Consider the following 19,748-nt stretch of genomic DNA (forward strand, 5'->3'; position numbering starts at 1 on the left):
ACAGCTGAAGAGACTAAGCAAATTTCCTCTTTTCCACCCATGAACTGGAGAGTGGATGTCAGAGAGCTCCCACCCTCCAGAGGACAAAGCCCAGTCCTGCAGATGTCCGGTTCAGCGCTCCATGCGCCTGGCCAGCAGGGTTCGCTGCACCACGATGAGGAGAAATAGTCTCTGCAGGTTTTGTCTCCCTAACCCGGGGGAGCACTCTCTGGGATTCCAAGCCAAGACCAGCGACTTCGCTATTCTATACATGCTGCTGATATATGTCATGCATACATGCCAACAGTCCATATATGGTCGGGACAGTCCCGATTTCTTAGTTAATGTCCCTCGTCCCGATGCATAGGAAGAAAGTCCTGATATTTACCCATAGAAAAAAAAATATTCTGACACATCTGCTGATCACTATACAAAGGTAAGAAAGCTTCATTATGTCTATGTTTACTGTCATGATGGTCGTGTGGTGTTGAGTTGGGGGAGTACGTTTATTATATGATAATGAGTGTTTTTTTGCATATGACCCCTATCGTGTATAATGCATATATAACATTATATATTTACATATAATGTTACGCGCCTCAATCCCGAGCATACAGTATGCAGCGCCCTCTGGTGTAAAATATAAACCCTGCACCCTAAGCCACTCGCATATGATGTTCCACCGGTCATAAATTGATAGGGTTTTGGTTTGACACTGGTAATGATACTACGCAACATATGCAACAAACATACAAGCTACAGGAGGAACTGTTTTGTATATGCATGCATAATACCTCAGCAGGATTTTAACAGTACATTGCAGATTCGTAGTACTGTATATATATGTTTTACATACAGTCTACCTATGGCTTAAAAATATATAATTTAAAAATAAACACTTCTGAGATATAACTTACCGGTACGGTAAATTAAACCACTGGTGAAAGAACAAGGTCACCTGATCTGACAAGGGGTTAATTGGGGTCACAGTAAACGCCGAATCGAAACACTCCATCAACAACACAGGTCCGCAAAATCACTGCCAGGGTCAGTACCTAGTTGCTTTGGGTGTAATGGTAGCCTTCTAACCTGCAGACATACTCATACCAGAAGACTTAACATGAAGGCTACCCACCATTGCAACGTGTTCAATATTTTAACTTTCATGGTTTTACTGAAGTCTGCAGCTTTAACCCGAGAAGAGAATGCTGGGGAACGGCCTTCGTCTCTGCTCAATCACGTTTTATCTGAACGGATGAATCAACCGCAAAGAACTATGATCAAGAGGCAGGCGAATGATCCAAACCTACAGTACATGATGAGTCTGTATTCTAGAGCAGCGGATCTGGACGGGAGGCCCAGGGAGAACAGAACCGTGGGAGCAAACACGGTGAGACTGGTCAAGTCATCTACAACAGATACGCGGTACAGAGCAGGCACAGGTAAGTGTCACAGTTTGACTAGCAATATACAGAACAATGCCGCCCGCCCTATTTAAAAGTAACGAAGTACGCATATTGATCACGACCTGATATCACATGACTCTTTAATGAATGCGTAAGCAAAGAATAATGATATTCCGTGTCAGTAAAAAACACAATCAGGTTACTAAACCATGCAGACATGCACGTTTACAGCCTTGTTATATTTCTAAAATATCCTGCAACTTTTATGATAGCGTGTAGTTTGTTTAGCGTAGGCCTTTTGAAAATACAAACACACAATTGTGTTCTATTACTAATAGTATTAGTACCCACAGCAAATCGGGTAGATCTGGTATATGTTTGTATTTACCAGTTCAGATTCTCCGAAACGTTTGTGTACATATAGACACTTTACATGTAGTTTTATTTTTTAAATGGCATGGATATATAACGGGTAACATGGTTTGTTCAGTTTTTGTTTAATTGTTTTATCTATTGATTTTTTAAATCTATTGTAGTTACTAAAGTAATATTGTTAAAGCCTGTCGCAAAATCATAGTCTCTTTGGGAGCCTTTGTTGCTCATTAACAACGTTTTTAAATGTAAAACTTGCTGTATGCAGTATTTTTTAAATACGGTATAAGCGGTAACGTGACGTTGATAGAGTGATGGATTTCTTATAGCTAAAACAAATTTGGTAGAACCCGACGAGTTTAGGGCCCAATGAATTCCTCTCGTTATTACATCTTGCGATTGAGATTTGATGTAGAACTGTTCTATTTTTAAATGTATTTAAATATTGATTTGCGTAAATTTACTTGTGTCTTAATAAATGAATCGTTTTTTGTACCTGGTTGCTTTGAAATGTTTATGGTGTAATCATTTTAAACAATGCAACATGTTGGTATTACTTTTTAAAATGAGGTGAGCAGATTATATTAATGTCTTCTGTGCACTGCACACAGACCATTTATTTGTTTTGAATTAATGTTGATTTATTTTGGTCAGGCCAATTACTAATATGCAGTAAATTAGGGGCCATTTGAACATTTTGGTGATGGTACAAACCGTCCTTAATTATATTGCTTATGGCTGCACTGAGACACAAGAACACTTCATAACTTTCTATTGCAGCATCAGTCTGGTGGCTGTCTGCCACCTACTGTCTGTCACCTACAGTATGGGGTTTCACTTCCCATGTTGTCCTTATTGTATCCTGTAAGGTATACATTCATATAAGTAACATATTTGCTTCTAAACCATGTCAAGTGACCAGCAAATCTTGTCATTCAGTGTTTTTACACAATCATGTGAGCTTTATGAAAACCTGAGGCTTGTTACATTTTGACAGAATGTGTACCATTATTAAAGACCAACACTTTCGTTTAATTTATTTTTAGATCCCTGGTGTATGCATACTGTTGAATACAAGCTGAAAATCCTTCCAACAGAGAAAATGGTGAAGGCAGCCATTGTCCATTCCCGACCGCAGTCTTCTCTCCACCGCCAGGTTACCTGCCAGCTCAAGTTACTGTCTGAAGATCCACCCGTTAAGGACGAGCCTACCACAGCTCAGAAAGACGGATGGGTCGTCTCGTTCAAGCCAGAAGACAAGTGGGTGGAGACGGACATCACCTCCCACATAGCTGCGCCCGGTGACTGTCTCGGAGGAAGACTATCTCTGTGTATACAGTACTCTTGTACCGAAGCAGGAAGAACGAGACGCGCTTCCAGGGTTAAGAAGAAGCTCCGATCATCTTGCCTGCAGGTTCCGGCCTTGCTGCTTTACCTTAACGACAGTCAAAAGACTAATGGGCAGAGTCTCACCAGCAACCAGAAGGAGGTGCTTCACCAGGAGAAAGATCACCTGCTCTCCAGGAGAACCAGACAGCTGAGCAACATCGGCTCAGACATCCCCAATTACCTGCACAAGAACAACATAAAGAGAAATGAATGCAAGCTCCATATGTTCAGGGTGAGCTTTCACCAGTTAGGGTGGGAACACTGGATCATAGCCCCCCACAACTACAACCCGAAGTACTGCAAGGGCGACTGCCCCCGGATCCTTCAGTATGGTTACAACTCACCCAACCACGCCATCGTCCAGAACTTTATTAACGAACTGGTGGACAGTGGAGTCCCCCGGCCCTCCTGCGTCCCCTACAAGTACAAGCCCATCAGTGTGCTGATGATGGAGCAGAATGGCAACATCGTCTACAAAGAGTATGAAGACATGATTGCAGAGTCCTGCACTTGCAGATAATGGGACACTAGGAATGAAGGCTAAAACTATGATTCTTTGAAACGTCATCCCGCTTCCCTTTCCTTCTCCACTCACAATGAAATCTGTCTTTTTAAACAATGTACTTGAATCCTTTGCTTCCCCAAGTTTGTCGTGTTTAGATCTGCACTCAATCAAAGTTACAGCACCATTGTAGCCATACTAGTAGTACAGCAGTGCTGCAGGTACAGTGGCTGACCGTTTTTGCTGTAATCCAGGCTTAAACAGTGCTTGCATTTATGAAGGAGACCATTCTTGATCATTTTTAATTAATCCAAGTGTTGAGGGGGAATCAGAGAGGGATGCCGTTTTTTTTTTCTTCCAAATAGCATTTCTTGCACATTCTCTCTATCAAGGGACTGTCTCTTTGAGAAAGCCCGTGACAGTTTCAAAGGTGGAAAAGTTTTCTGGGAAAGTGCAATACTTTGTGTATAAAGTTATTTTTGCACAGCTTTTACTGGCTTCTTGTTCTACTTTGCACAAATTGTATGTCTTCAAAAGTCTTTAGGAATAGACTAAATTTAAATAAAGGGATTTTTTTCTGAAGGCTTTAGCAATAGCAGTTCTGTGAGTCTTGGTCTGTATGACTGACATTGATGTAGAAAGATTCTATTTATAAATGTATTAAAATATTGATTTGTATTTACACTTGTCATCATAAATCAACTTCTTCAAAAGTGTTTGTTTTTTTGGCAACTTTGATTTCTTCAGTGTTGACAGTGTGACTTTTACAGTGAAACACATTCCCTTTTAAATTTGGGGAGAAGGTTATGTGAATATCGCCTGTGCTGTGATTTATTTTTGATGTTGGCCAGTTAATATTTTTAAAGCTCTGAATATGTATAGCTCTTAAACTGAGACCTTTGCACTGAATTGAAGTATTCTATATGTTAGTCTCATCAACTCCTATTGCCTGGTGGTCACGTCATTTAGCCTGTTACTGTAAATTGAAATTTCCAATCCAAGTAGTCTGCTCCAAATTCAAGAGGATAATCAGCTTTATAATTGAGACAAAAATCAATACTGACCCCCCTGCCAATGTTCTTTCATTTTTTTGTATTGATTTATTCATTTATGATTTATATATTTCCTAAAAGATGTCCCTCTTTGAGTCCTAAGCGTTTACTTCAGGGCGCAATTGTTCAAAGTATTTATTTTTATTTTTATGAAAGTTAGAAAAGATAAACTTAGATGCAGACAGGAGCCTGTGAATTAATGTTCTGAGTTTAACTGACCAGCAGGGGGTGATAGAGGGATACATATTAATAAGAAAAACACTGATGGGTGTAAAGATGATGTGTAACAAAACTCAGTAAATAGCTGAGATGAAATACGTGAGGAAATACTTATTTGTGTTATGTGTGAATCTCAAAAGCAGTCAATTTAGAAACAGTTCTCATTAGCAACATAACGGGTTAGGTGCATATTTTGTTTTTTTACATGTTTTATTAGCAATGCAAATCTGTAAAACATCTCAAGTTTTGCATTTACGGTCCCTTTCATAACACTTTTATATATCTCCCATTATTTTATTTTTCACAGCATATAGGCATAGATTTATTTATATATTAAGTTGCAGTCTGTGGAATCCGCTGTCCTTCAGAAGCAACAGTTCAAAGAACAGCACTGCCGCGATCTGTCCTTCACACTGCAGACAGGAACATTGCTGGTAGGGATGTCGTGTTGTGACCTTTGCACGATTGTCATGTTGGCTGTAATGAGCTTGGAATGATCGGCAAAGCTAAAGATCAGGATGCATTCCTGTAGCGTGATGCAATGTGATGAGACATGAATTTGACAATAAGCACATCTTGTATCACCCTTCACATAAAAATGACAAGCTTCTCAAGCTGGTAATGCTGAGGAAACAAAAGGTGAATTGGAGAATTGTTACAAGATCTATTGATCTAACAGATTGGCAATCTATACCGTTGAACTAATGAAATAAATACGGATGACCTCAAGTGTCTTTTATACATTATACAACAATCGGACACTGCTCTCCCATTACTTTCTATGGAAGACAGCTGTTGTGTTATTGCTCAATAATGGAATTGCAAATAAAGGGCTGAGAAAATAAATCATCCTCTCAGAAATGGTTGTCCTGAAGATCTTGTGCATTTCTCGTTTTGAAATAGTCGTGAGACACTAATACCAGAAATGCCAAGTCTCTTTCCACATGAGTCAAGCAGTCGTTTGGAGTGAGGCCCATTTAAGGTCATTTCAGTAGTCTCACTCCTAAAATAAATGAAATGACAATGCAGAAGGGATGTCACAACTTTTGCTAGTTCTTTTCAAATCTCATTCATTTGGATGATCTTGTTAAATTCAATATTTAAAAATTAAGCTAAAACTTTTTTCTTTAAACTCCTAACTTGACAGCCATACCTGTCCATTGTGTGCACAATAATTAAGAATACTGTTTGATTATTTGGTTCTATTTTTAGCCTGGACACTCCTGACTGTACGACTCCCCCTGCACACCACATGGTCGTGCCTTTAAACCCTGGCCCAGTTCATCTAACACTATTGACAATGAGGATCAAAGTTGAACCGTTTGTTCAGAACTTGGGACTGTCGACATTATTTGACCTTAGCTGCTGCATTCTTGTTTGTTTGGCAGTAGAATTTTCCCTGATTCATGAGCAGCAGAGTTTTGATGGCAAAGTACAGTGTCCTGTGCAAGCAGCTTCTACCTACAGCCAAAATTATGATCCTCCCTGTATAAAAGTTACATATCCAATGGGCCTCATAAAGAGTGATATAAAGACTGTGCTAAAGACTATGCATTTATAAGAGAGCTAAGGCACCTGCACATATGTAACCCCCATGCATGCACATACATACTATGTGCCACACTTATAGAGTTATATCTTCAGAACTGCTTGTCCAATTGCAATACAACTTAGATATGACAATCTTTACCACAAGTCATTGAGAGTATCATAGTCTGGGGATCAATGACGGAACTTGTCCATATGTACGTACAGTTGTAATGAATTGGCAACTTTGAATTGAATAGATAGGCAAGCGATAGATGCAAACTGCTGACCATAAGTGTTAAAGACTCTTACCCTTGAACTAAAGGGCAAGCTTTGTCTTCGAGGGGCAATGTTTCTTATGCTGATGTCAGTCTTATTAGCTTATACGCCACTCTGAGGACATTTATTACACAGTATTTAACGCTCTTATGTGCATGCAGGGTGGATGTAGGTCACAAGGGTCTACTGTTTATGATCATGTCATACTTACAAGTCATGGCCGGGGATGTATGTTTATAACATACGTATTAGGATAAAGGGACCCACGGAACAATGTGAAAAGAGAATGCTAATTAATCAAGTGCTTAAAATGTTTGGACAGCAGCAAGCAGACACAAACATTTGGTTCCAGCCTCATACAACTATGTTCAGCAGGCACATGCTTCATGAAGTGTACTGTACCTTCTGATCCATAGAATCCCTGCTCTTTGCATTATGTACATTACATCCAAAAGAATTTTAGCAAAGTATGCAAACATGCCAGTTCAATTCCTCTGAAATATATAAGCATATATACGAGAATTGATGAATGACTGTTAACTTGATGCACTCACTGAAACCTCAAAACAGTTCTGGCAGTTATTCACTCAGATAGCACATCATTCACAATAAAGACAGCAGTCTCTATCTTACTCAAGAGCTGGCTTGTGCCAGAGAGAGCAATTGGCTCACAGTTGGGGTAATGTAACAGTTAATCAGTACAAGATTCCAGTATTTAACAAATGTGTGACGTCAGCCTGGGTACATATATCAGAGTGAGGGATGAAGTGAGGTCGGGAACCCAGCAGGATTGCTAGCAAGAACTCCATCCACCTCCTTCACAATGCTGTCAGACATCTTTAACTCAAGGGCTATAGTGGTGTGCATTGGGGTGCTAATGCTCAGCTATCAGGTAATATACAAGATTATATCATAATGCAATGCAGTTCCTTTCATGATTAATACACTGGGATTTGCAGACCAAGGTAAAAGCTTTTTTAATGCATATAAGCTTTTTTTTTTAATGCGTATAAACCCTTGTGAAAGTGTACCACAGTAAATGTGCATGGCAATGTTGCAGTTTGGCTTTTCCCATGGTTATGCTATGCATTTAACATAGTTTACCATGATTTGCTATACCATACCTCCCTGGGATTTACCATGCTTTCACTATGCTTTTACTGTTGTAAACTTTTATCAGGGCAAATATGGTAAGTTACAGTATTGGAAAGCATGGTGAAAACTTTAAAAAGCACAGTAAACAATATAAGCATGGGGGAAAAAATGGGTAAATGACCGTGCTCCACTTGTAGTGTTCTTGAGCTATTCCTGTGCTGTAGATCTAGCCTGCTGCACGTAAATGAGCAGCGCATTGGGAAGCTTCTTTTTGAGCGCTGCAGCCCCAGAGCTGAAGAGAGCTGGAAAGACCAGAGATATTGGGATATTCATCCGTAGACTTTGCTCAGTTCAGTTTTTCGACTGTTTGACTGATGTGGAAATAAGCACAGAGGAAGGTCGTCTACATGAACAGAACCTAAACAAACAACTTAATCGTTGATTAGCTAACTGAACCTTAACCCTTTCTGTCCTGTGTTTCATTCACATGGTAGCATTGAGGATTACGATATTTAGACACTGAATGTTACTTACATTCTTTTTTTTTTTTGTTAGTTTTTTTTTTTTTTTTTTACTTGTGTTGAAATTTGATTAGCTTAATTACCCAAAGTTGGTCAAAGTTGTAATTTGGCAGGGTAAAACTGCACCCATACATTTAAAAACAAAAGTATAAGAAACTCAGACGCACTTTAATGCCTTTTTGTCTCACAAGGTTACATTGCAGTAAACTGGGGTGAAATTGAAATCAATCCTATTTCTTGAAAACTAAAGATAGTGGGGTGTATTGGGTTAATCTAAACAGTGGGGAATCAAAATACCGCCAGCGTTGAAATATTAAAAATAGGACCGAACTTGGCATTTTACTACAAGAGACTCACACACACTGTAACAGGAGTTTCCTTGTTTTACTGTTTTTAGATCTCAGATCAAATGAGCAGGATGTGAATTCCTATTGCATATCATGTAGAAGTATGAACATCTGTATTATGAATTCCATATTTATATAGGTATATTTTAAATACTAATAAAAGCAGTGGACTATTACAGGAATAACATGCATTGAATGAGCACAGTATGAAGTATAACTGACTGCATTTCCTTTTTTGCCAGGTCTGCTCAAGTCCCATCCAGAAAGCTGATTCCTCCAGTGTGGTTGACAGTCCAGCCTCCCTCAGCTGGCAGGCTGTAAAGCGGTTCGCTCGGATGACCCCCCTCTGGAGAAACATTGGTACCAAACCCCACGGAGCGTACTGCCAGCACCACCACGAGTGTTCAACCAAGATCTGCAGGCAAGTCTAGCATGGCCAAGTGCTTGTGCTGTTGTGTGCGATATACTCTATTCTCATCTGTTTCATACAGTGAGCAAATGAGAGCTTAACTATACAGGCTGTGGGTCAACAGGGGTAGCCAGGACTACACTGGTTTCACTTGACGACACCTGCAAGGTGTTTAAATGGTTCCAATCCTCAGTGATTACCCTTATGAAAGTTTTCCCTAGTGAAAGCATAGCAAAATGTAATACAGCACAGCAAAAGCATGGTAAAGCATAGGTAAGCAGTGTTAAGCACAGAGAGGTATGGTGAAACTTTGCAGAACATGGTAAACTATGATAAATGCAGAGGATAACCATGGGGGAAAGCATGGGAAAACTGTACATATAAGAGTACTATAACTGATTCCTTCAGGGACGTTAAGGGTGATGTGGAGACTGCTCTCCAGATTGACTGAAAGTAATTGTAACAGCAAATATCTAGAAAGAAACAACTTGGATGCACGAAAGAGCAATTATATTCATTTTTATGATAATAATAAAGAAAAATCTTCTTCTCTGAAATGTAACTTCAAAATATGGCCAGCATTTTACTTTACACATCAGTAACTAGTGTCAGTCTTACATACTGAAGCATCTTTCAACTCACCTGCTGTACAAGCAGTCTTGTATAGCAGTCTGTCAGATCATCTGTACAATATATCAGGGCTCCCACTAGCTTAACAAATGAATCAGTCTTGTGAGAGATGTCCCCTTTACATAAAAGTGCATATCACAATGTATATTTCATATAAATGAACCCTTCCTACTATGGGGAGAACAACTCCTAGTATAGTTGGGATAAGTCCACTAGTTGACACTTTTTTAAAAATTTGCTCTGTTTGTGAACATACTGTTTTGTAACACTATGCTGTTTGTGCAATGCACTTTCAACACTGCTTGGGGTTTTTTTTAAAACTATGTATTCATGTTCTCAGATGTTATTTATATGTTAATAGATTTGCAAACGCAAATAAACTTCCATGACATGCTGTCGACGACCCGTTTCTGAGGTCGACCGTTACTTTTGTATTTCAGTAGTTCACTATTTGGTGCTACCCCTACTCCATACCATATATAGGTCCAGAAGGGTCTATCTGAAATCAGCATTGGTTTAACATGAAGCCTTTTCATTGACTGAGTTTGTTTCTCCTTCTTGACAGGGAGGGCCATTGTTCATTGAACCAGAACTTCAAATCCTAAGAGGAGTGAGAGAGGAGTCTTATTTGGAAGCATGAAGAAATACGAGCAAGTGATGGACGGCAATTCTTAACTACTCCAGTTATTGAAATATTGAAATAATACCAGTACTGTATATGTATTGTAAGGCAGTGTGTTGTGTGAGACAGCAGGGAGGGGGTTAAAACCTACCTGAAGGAAAAATTGCACCTTTTTGTATTTAGTTAATTAGTTTTGTTAATTGTTTTATTATTAATTATCCCCTGCACCTGGTAGCTATTGTAAATTAGAGCCAGGTGCAGGGTATTTACGAGGAGCAGTCAGTTTGCTCAAGGCTGCTGAATAGAGGGAGGCAGAAAGAGGTGCTCTGCTTCCCAGCAGTCATAAAAGAGTAAGTGCTGGGTAAACCGGTGAGTTTGTGTCGGTGCCAGGTAAACGGCTTAGCCGTCCTGCAAGTTAGTCAGGGAAATTACCTGTTTAGTTAGAGCTCGTACAGAGCTAGGTGTTTGTTTTGTATTTTGTTTATTTTGTGTTTATTAAAAATTAGCGCAACCGCGCTTTGAAAACGCCATTTCTCTGTCCTGGGTCGTAATTTTAAAGGGGCACGAACCCGTGTTAGGTGAAACCTTTTCACAGTATATATATATATTTGCTATGTTATATAATCAATGTGAATTGGAAAACAGGACTGTTTCAAATTTTATGAGGAAAGGTTATTATGAAAACTCATGTGTAGAGCACTTTGTTATGGTATCAAGGTACTAAAAAACAAAAGGGTTGCTGTTTAATGCTTATAAAAAATGCTGTATTCTACCAAGACGCCTGGAAGCAAAAAGTATGCTAGGCATTGACTTGGGTAGTCCAGATTGTATAAGTTAATAAATGTTAATAATACGATTTCCAGCTTCCTTTTGTAATATAGGAAACTTGCAGTAGATAAAGACAAGTGCCCCAATATTTAGTAAACTGACATGAACAGATTTGTAAATACAATAGACAATGGAAGACATCGAATTCCCTTTTTTTAAAAACTGAAAAGACCTGAATGTACGAGAAGACAAGTTAGCCGGAGTCAAGGTTTTTATACCAGCAAGAGGTTCGGTTTTCTCCAAATCCAGTCATTGTGTTTCTGAGCCACTTAAGACTTTGGTAGCTTGAACTAATGGTTTTAAAGAGTGGGGTGTAAACTGTTTTAATAAAGTCATGTAAAAAAAAAGCTACTTGTTTTTGGTATAACGTCGATCAGAACTGTTCAAGTGAGGGAAATGGTCATTAAAACATTTTTAAAGCATAAACAAAGCTATTGAGCACTTTTGTTAAAATGAAATATCCCTAATTAATGATTACTGCAGTATACAATGGTGAAAGCATAGCAAAGCCGCAGCTAATTATTAAGGTTACCATGGTAAAGCATGGAAAAGCAAATTAAACTGCAAATTCTGTGCAAATTAACCATGACGGACCTTTTAAAAAGGAATGCACTCCAGGTATTTTTGCATGGCTCCCAATTCACAATTTCAGCCAGTCAGTACATTACAAAGTAGGTCACCGTAATCCATATGAACAATGTGGCTGGAAATGTCAAGCTCAATGTTCCAATGCAGCCACTGTGAGGAGAGAGAGACCTTTACCCAAGCCTGCCAGCAGCAGCCTGTCAGACATCCAGTCATGTCATTTGGTATAATACATGCTATAATAAATCATCCACTGTTTGTATACACACTGTACACCATAGCCTCAAATATAGAGAGAAGATGGGTATTGTCAACTCAGCAATCTTTTTGTAGTGCAGAATAGCAGAGGTGAGAGAGAGAGAGAGACTGAGACTGACAATTGTTAAGCATGCTGGCTTTTAACCCAGCACGATACTTGTTTGTTCATTCACTGTTTGTTTAGTGTTAGTCCGTTCTGTTTGTCTATTTAGTTTGGCTCAAAGTGCTGTGTGCTGTTTTGTTCAACTGTTTTATTTTCTGTGTATGATTAAAACGTGCAGGCAAGCACATTTCACCAGATCACCTCGCAGTGCTGCGTTTCTTCCTGGTCTGACGTCACCCCACACGCCTAGTTTGAGGGTCAGCTGTGGCCAAAAAAAAACTGTCTAAAGGAATTCTTTCATCACTTCCTGCTTTCACTCATAGATTCAAAGAAAAACTGGGACAGGAAAAAAACAAAAAAAAAACGTACAATAAATATTACAAAACACTTTCAAAACTGCACTTCCGGTCAACTTGCAAGAAGTTGATATTTATAGGAACAGAAACGATTGGTCCTCAAAGCAAGCCAATGCATGAAGCTTGTGGGAGTTTGAGTTATTTTAAAGAAAATAAATGGCAGCCATTTATAATGTTTGTTTTTTTAATAATTATTTTTTATGAGAAATATATATTTAAAAAAGGAAGGAAGAGTGATTGACCAGCAAGCATTTTAAAGAGTAAGTAGTGGGGTTCTGAAAAATATAGCGTTACATGTCCTCACGTGTTGCTACAACTGTAAATAACGTACCTGTTTTCTTTTCATTGTTAACATCCTCACAACTTTTTACACGTATAACTTTAAAGTCTGTTTCAAATCTCTTTTTAAAATGGCTGCTCTAGTGCACTGATAGTGTAAAGATTATTGCCCACATTGTCAAACAGGTAACACAGTAGTAATGATACATGATGTGATATGGAACAGAAAAGCCAGAGAACTTGTTTTTTGTTTGTTTTTAAATTGCTCTTCCTGCAGTGATTTAGAGTACAGATCTCAAACCCCAGTGCACTAGAGCAGCCGTTTTGAAAAGAGCTTTGAAACAGATTTGAAAGTTATGTGTAAAAAGTATATTTTTTTCGGAACCCCACTACTTACTCTTTAAGTAGTTTTCCCTGCAAGAACTCAAACTCCCAAAAGAAACTTACATTTGTCGACTGCGTTCTTTTAATAAGAAGTGCATTATGGAAAAGAGTGCAAAAGTGATGATAATATACCGTATACTTGTATTAAGTAAGTATTTACTGGAATGATTGTGTTAGCACCATGTACTTTAAACAGTTTTACTAGGAGTACATCCTGTAAATCTCCACTCTTTTTTTTTAAATCTTAAGGACTATATTGGGTGGGAGTGGGTTGTGATCAGAGTTAAGGTACCATTAAGGAGGTTGATAGGCCTGGCAACTGACAGCTATTGTGCAAGGGAACAATGCTTCTCCTGCTACATGTGGTCACATCCTGCTTCAGTTTACTTCAATATAGACAAACAGCCAGAATGTTTTGAAAACGTAACAGTTAATTAAAGTAGCCCTTCTTTGGAATCATTCCAAGAAGTCACAGTTGATCACCAGACCCTGTCTAAAGTTGTTTTGATGGGCAGCCAAGTGACAGACTGTATTTATTTAACATTATCATACATTCAATTGGGTGGGTTCATTGATGTAACTTTGGTTTGACAAAAGTATTGACTTGTAATCTCCCAGATTTCATCAACTGGAATGCTAGTCCAGACTATTTGCTGTGGAGGGGTGGGGATAGGTGTTCAGGGTATCTCCCTTCCTCTGGAACATTTTAGACAATGATTAATCTGATCTAAATTATTCAAATTACATTTCGATTCAGTAAAAGAAAAAGAAAACTACAACATTGGTTCATTTACATTTACAGAGCCCATCAATGAATGGAGTGTACGTACAATTGTATGTTGATAATGACAAAGCAGTTTTTTACATCACCCAGTGATCTCACATATACGTTTTATTTTGTGGGTTGTACAATGACTGTCATGGGTTATTATCAATTTGCGGGTCTAACTTGGGTGGTCTAATACAGCTGGTTCTTGTTATAAAAATAGTTGTCACACCTGTCTCCTCTGAAACACATCCACTGTATCTGTTGATCTTGAGACATGCAAACTTTTATCATACGCTCCTATCCTCCTACAGATGTTTCAGATTGCATTTGTTAATGACAATGGGATGAGCGTTGCTCCTGATACAGTGACAACCTGGATTTTGTTTTTCTTTTTAAAGCTTTATTTAGAGTACCCTGGATGTTCTCCCTAATTGAGAATGTCCAGTTATGTTCCGTCACCACTGCAATTCCAACAACAGTTCAGGAGAACTGAAGGTCCTAGCTAAGACTGCCAGCTTGGCACAGCCAGGAAGCCAACATATGCTCCCTTGACTGTATAACACCATGAGGCCATGCTTTTACCAGGTGAGCCACTCTGGAAGCCCCATGACCCTCGCCTTCTGAGATCTAGCTACAAAAAAAGTGTGCCGAGATTCCCCCAGTTTTTCTGGGTCTGCCAGCGGCATCAATGCCGGGCCAATGAGAAGCAATCATCAAACCCAATTGTAAGCCAACTGCATGCGCCGTAATATCTGCAGAACAAGGATGTGGGTTGCAAAACATTTTGTTCAAATTTGATTCCTCTATAAAGAGCCCTCGAGGGGGTAGGTGAAGAGAAATATTTGAATTATTTTTTTTTAATTTCTACAAATTCAGGTACCTTTTCCCACAGTGAACTACAACACAATGCATTGCATAAACTGCATTGTCTCAAATAGACCTGCTTGACCTGGAGCCATATGGCCACCCTACTCAGGGTTTAACAGTTCATAGCAAGGTGTTCTTTGACTACAGTGGAGAGCAAGCCTAAAGATGGTCATTCCCGGGTCTGCCATTGGGGATCCCTGTGGAGTGAAGCGGTGGTCTGCAGAAGAGGAAAGGGGCTCCTTTAGCAGGCAAGAATGAAGTAATGAAAAGGATGCAAAACAGTGCAGCTACATTTCTGCAGATAGGAACGAACAGCAATGGCCTTGAGGTCGAAAGTGACAGAGTCTACATAGATTTGTTTGTTTTGTCTCCTAATATCTATGATCATGTGTGAGCCAACTGGCTGGAATTCAGCAAATTCTGAGAACTCAGTCACTGCTGTACGTTTCGTTTCTTTGCAAGAGAAGGACTGTCTCTATCTCCCCTTTGAATCTCCCTTTAGTCAGCCAGCCTTAGTGGATATTGCCCTTCAGACCACAAAGCATTATACTAGGCCACATTGTCTCTAAGAATTATATAATATTTTTCATTAAATCAGTATCAGAACTACCCACTGCCATGGGGTCGGACCCTAACGGAGAAATATATATATAATAATTATTACAAAATGAATGATTCATTGGTCAGGACCCCAAGTAAAACTGATATTTGTGGGTTGTATGGTTACAAAAAGGATACTGGTAACAAACTGGAAAAATCTAGTATTTGCAAATAAGGATTAAGCTTTTTTTTTTTTTAAATCCTTGTTCTGGCAGTTTAAATATCCTTGAGGTATCCGTAACAGAAAACAGCTGACGGAGAGACCCTTACCTCATATACCCTGCTTCCCAAAAATAAACTGGCAACCTTGAATACACTGGGAACTCTAAATATCTGATGAACTTTGTGTTACCCACACCCAATTTTTTTACTTCTGTATAAACTAAAAATCAATAGAAAAATATGAATTATACATATATATATGGTAGAACACTGCTATTTAAAAAAAGTATATATATATATATACTTTGTTTTGTTTTTTTTGTTTTTTTTTAAATAGCAGTGTTCTACAAACCTTGCCAATCCAGGCACACACATCTGCAGTCTACAATCCAATCTGCAACCAGACGTTACACACAAATCAAAGATCACCTGTATGTATCATGATTTTGCTCACCAAGAGAAAGACCTTGGTATTGTAATATACTCATTGCTGTCCAAAGGCAAACAGAATGCTTGGGTATGTAACCAAAAGTGTAGAGTACAAATCCAAGGAGGTTATGATGAGGTTGTATAACTCACTGGTGAGATCGCATTTACAGTACTGTGTCCCATTCTCGTCACCGCAGTACTAAATGGACATTATGGCCCTAGACCCAGCCCAACAAAGAACAAATAGACTAATCACAGGGCTTAAAGGACTGAGCTACGAAGATGAGCTGAAAGAATTGAACCTATTTAGCCTGGAAAAAAGATGGATCAGGAAGGGCATGATTAATGTATTTAAAATCATAAAAGGAGCTGACAAAGTTAACCCTAGCAAATACTTTAAGCACAGCACAGAACAAACACAGATGAAAATGAAGGGGAGATAGAATCAGGACAGAGGTAAGGAGACATTTCTTCACATAGAGAGTGGTGAGGGGATGGAATGGGTTACCTAGTCGTGTTGATGCTGAATCACTTGGATCCTTTAAGACCCAACTTGAGATCAGTCAGCTACTAGGAATCAGATGAAGTTAGCTGGGACGAATGGCCTCCTCTCATTTGTAAATGTTCTTATGTAAAATGCTCAGATCTAATGTAAAACTATCAGTGAAATAGATACATGTTTTTTTGTCTGGTGCATCCTTCAGTGTACTAATTAAGAATTCATACATAAAAAAAATCTGGTATTGTGGTTTATAGCACTAAATGTTTCATTGTAAGAGTCTTTTATTTGACCTGGTGACCTCAGGGAAATGCAATCTGTCATTTCCTCTCTTTTCTATTAAAAAAGCCAGGTGCTGTCCCAAGGGCAGGAAAGAAGCCAAGACTTTGGATCTAATTCTAAAAACCCTTTAGCTCCGATAAACAATTTGGGAAATGTATAAGATTATACAATAAACAAAGAGTATTAGTCATTTATCTATGATTCATATCACTATTGTACTTGCCCTGTTTATTGCATGAACTTTCAATTTTCATATTTTTCAAATTTCAAATTTCATATTTTTAAAACACAGTCATCACACTCAACAGTTTAAAGCACCTTTGTGGCTTCAGTAGAGCGAGTGAATGTAAAAAATATAACATTTGTTCTATGTGGTATTTATTGCATCCACTAGGGGCAGAGTATTAGTAAAACTCTGGAGTACCATCTGTAAAGCATTTCTGAGAGCTCTGTGGAGGCCCTGGGTTTGCACAATATGATGACTGAAACAGAAAATTATACAAAGTGATTCTAAACAAAACAAAACAAAACAAAACAAAAATATAATAGTTTTGGTGTCTCTGATATTTCACCCCCATATCATGATGTTCTATTAAAGTGTTTGTAACTAACAAAATAATTCCATGAATCTTAATGTTATGTTATTGTAAATGTGTATTTTTATTGTAGAACATGTTGTCTGGTTCTACCCGTGGCTAAAGAAACCTCAGTGCTTTCAGATGGTGTTGCAGTTGCTTGGTCATTTCACCTGGAGGGTGACATTGTCCCCATCCCTTCAATGGATTATTTCCTGTGAATAACTATAAAAGGGGTGGGTTATCCTCAGTAAAGACGAGGAACACAGGGACGTTATTTGAAACAAGGGTTGCAAACATTGTTTAGAAAGCAGTCTCTAGAGCAGTGGCAGGATGCTGCCACTAGGATACCAACAATGGTAAGCGCAAGCGTGGGGTTGCTGTGGTAACCCTCCCAGGGTATACCAACAATGGTAAGACCATTAATAAGGGCTATATAACAGGATCATACGATCCCCTCAACTAACTCTAATCTATTCATGTTTCAGACGCTCCGGCTAACACTCAGTGTCTTCTAAAACCATGAAACAATACAGAATTGTGACTGCTGTGTCTGAGCACTGCTTGCTTCAAGGCCGATTGAATGCGATTCTTTTTCTCCCTCTCCCTCTCTGAGGAATGCCTCCCCCTGCAAGTGCCTCGTTTGCATCTGAGAAGTCAATGACGGGAACCTGTCCCTGCCACAATAACCAATGAGCTGCTTCCCCCATTGAGTGACATGCTTTCAGCCAGTAAGTAATATGTTACGACCCTGTGAAAAAAAGGAGAGAGAACATTATAACTTTTAACCTAAAATATAATAATTATTTTTTGCAAATGAAAATATGTTTGCTATATAAAATGCATTTTGAGACCTATGTAGCGAAAGGAGGTGCAAAATAGGTACCTTATGATTAATGCTAATATATATATATATATATATATATATATATATGCTAATATGTAAAATTATGGAATTATTTTGTTTGCCACAATTACTTTAAAGCTGTTACTATTTCATATTCTTGTAAAAAAAAAAAAAAAAAACATTTTAGCATCCACTGGTATTATCTTGTCGCTGAAGCATTACCTTGGAATACAGTACAATACAATTACCAGTTGATTTCCTATGGAAAACCATCACATGATTGAAGGAGATTCTTGTTTGGCGCCACATTAACTGATATTAGCCATGGTACCAACCCTGAAATGAAGATAAGGGAGATCTTGTACGTCTTCCCAATCCTCGCTATCACGTTTTCTTTTAACTTAACTGTGGTAAAGCAGTGTCGCAGTCAAGGCTGTCCAGCGGCAGAAATAGCAAACAGAGACCCTGAAAACTGCAATTCAGCGCTTTCGCACACTTTTTATTAACTCCCAAAACAAACGTTTTTAAACAAACACACATTTCAAAACCCTATGTAAAACAAAAACAGTACCCACTCTACGGCTATCTCGCTGCATAGACAGAGAGGACATGTGCTGCTCTCCATCCTTCTCTCGCTTTCTTCTTTGCCCACAAAACATTTCTTTCTTATCCAGGTGGCTAATTGACTGATTGATCAGCCAACCAGGAACTGCACGTCTAGCCGATCAATCAGTCAATCAACCTACCCAGAAAGGCAGCACACCGAAGCAATTCACCTTAATTAACATGTGGCTGTGAAAAGGGACGCCATCTCAGCTCCAGGCTGTTCCCCCACTCTTGAGCCCAGATGGCTGCCAGCCACAAAACCACAAAACCAACCTTTATCTTTAGCAAATATAATAAGATCTTTATCATAGACTAGCTTCCAGCTCATATTGATAAATCCCTGCCCTCACTCAGCCAGTAATGAATGCTCAATTCAAAAACTTTCAGACATCGGTCTTCTTGTACCTTTGAACAAAACTAACACAGTGGTAGTAGCTAACTAAACAATTTCATGAAATATACCTGTAGGAGCCAATTAGTATTTTTTGCCTATATTATTTATGAGAAGACATATTTTGATACATTATATTTGTCTATTACGCATTTACAGTAATAGGGTAGTATATCTTTAAGAGAGCGAGCTTTGTTAGGTTCTGGGGCTCGTGCGCTTTTGTAAAAATTCGTTAAATAACTGTCACTTGTTACTCTGTTGTAGACATAGCTTTGGAGCCTCACGGTTTTCTTACCGTGTCGTGTAATCTTCGTTATTCTGTGGAAATTACCAGTCAATAACTTATCTGTTATTACGCTGAAGATCCTGTAAAATAACTGTGAATACTAACCTGTGGAAACCTGAGGAATAAAAGTTGTATTGCTTTATTTTACTACGGAGTCTGTGTGGATTGGATAACGTTAGATGGATACGCGTCAGCCATACCAGCCCAAGCTATGCAAATTTGGATTTTACACATACAATACCTGTCATGCACTATTGAGGTCATGTTATAACACACATGTATTTTAATTTTAA

At 38.7% G+C, this 19,748-nt stretch overlaps 2 protein-coding genes across 2 annotated transcripts; both read left to right on the top strand.

Annotated features, from left to right (window-relative positions):
* The first annotated feature begins 931 nt into the window (after positions 1–931).
* On the top strand, positions 932–4,764 carry LOC117411787 (bone morphogenetic protein 15-like). Its single transcript, XM_034019553.3, has 2 exons — positions 932–1,421; positions 2,804–4,764. The coding sequence occupies exons 1-2, from the start codon at positions 1,100–1,102 to the stop codon at positions 3,664–3,666; spliced, it is 1,185 nt and encodes a 394-aa protein (XP_033875444.2). The 5' UTR covers positions 932–1,099; the 3' UTR covers positions 3,667–4,764.
* A 2,714-nt stretch (positions 4,765–7,478) lies between these two features.
* On the top strand, positions 7,479–10,879 carry LOC117411768 (liver-expressed antimicrobial peptide 2-like). Its single transcript, XM_058989109.1, has 3 exons — positions 7,479–7,617; positions 8,931–9,113; positions 10,297–10,879. The coding sequence occupies exons 1-3, from the start codon at positions 7,549–7,551 to the stop codon at positions 10,330–10,332; spliced, it is 288 nt and encodes a 95-aa protein (XP_058845092.1). The 5' UTR covers positions 7,479–7,548; the 3' UTR covers positions 10,333–10,879.
* The last annotated feature ends 8,869 nt before the right edge of the window (positions 10,880–19,748 follow it).

Source organism: Acipenser ruthenus, chromosome 16 (genome assembly GCF_902713425.1).
Source record: "Acipenser ruthenus chromosome 16, fAciRut3.2 maternal haplotype, whole genome shotgun sequence".
NCBI lineage: Eukaryota > Metazoa > Chordata > Actinopteri > Acipenseriformes > Acipenseridae > Acipenser > Acipenser ruthenus.

What these genes read in the sequence shown, in the direction of transcription:
- LOC117411787 (XM_034019553.3), top strand. Translation starts at nt 1,100, where the DNA reads ATGAAGGCTACCCACCATTGCAACGTGTTCAATATTTTAACTTTCATG. An exon ending in GCGGTACAGAGCAGGCACAG is followed by an intron (nt 1,422 to 2,803) that starts GTAAGTGTCACA and finishes ATTTATTTTTAG; the next exon opens with ATCCCTGGTGTATGCATACT.
- LOC117411768 (XM_058989109.1), top strand. Translation starts at nt 7,549, where the DNA reads ATGCTGTCAGACATCTTTAACTCAAGGGCTATAGTGGTGTGCATTGGG. An exon ending in TGCTAATGCTCAGCTATCAG is followed by an intron (nt 7,618 to 8,930) that starts GTAATATACAAG and finishes CTTTTTTGCCAG; the next exon opens with GTCTGCTCAAGTCCCATCCA. An exon ending in CAACCAAGATCTGCAGGCAA is followed by an intron (nt 9,114 to 10,296) that starts GTCTAGCATGGC and finishes CTTGACAGGGAG; the next exon opens with GGCCATTGTTCATTGAACCA.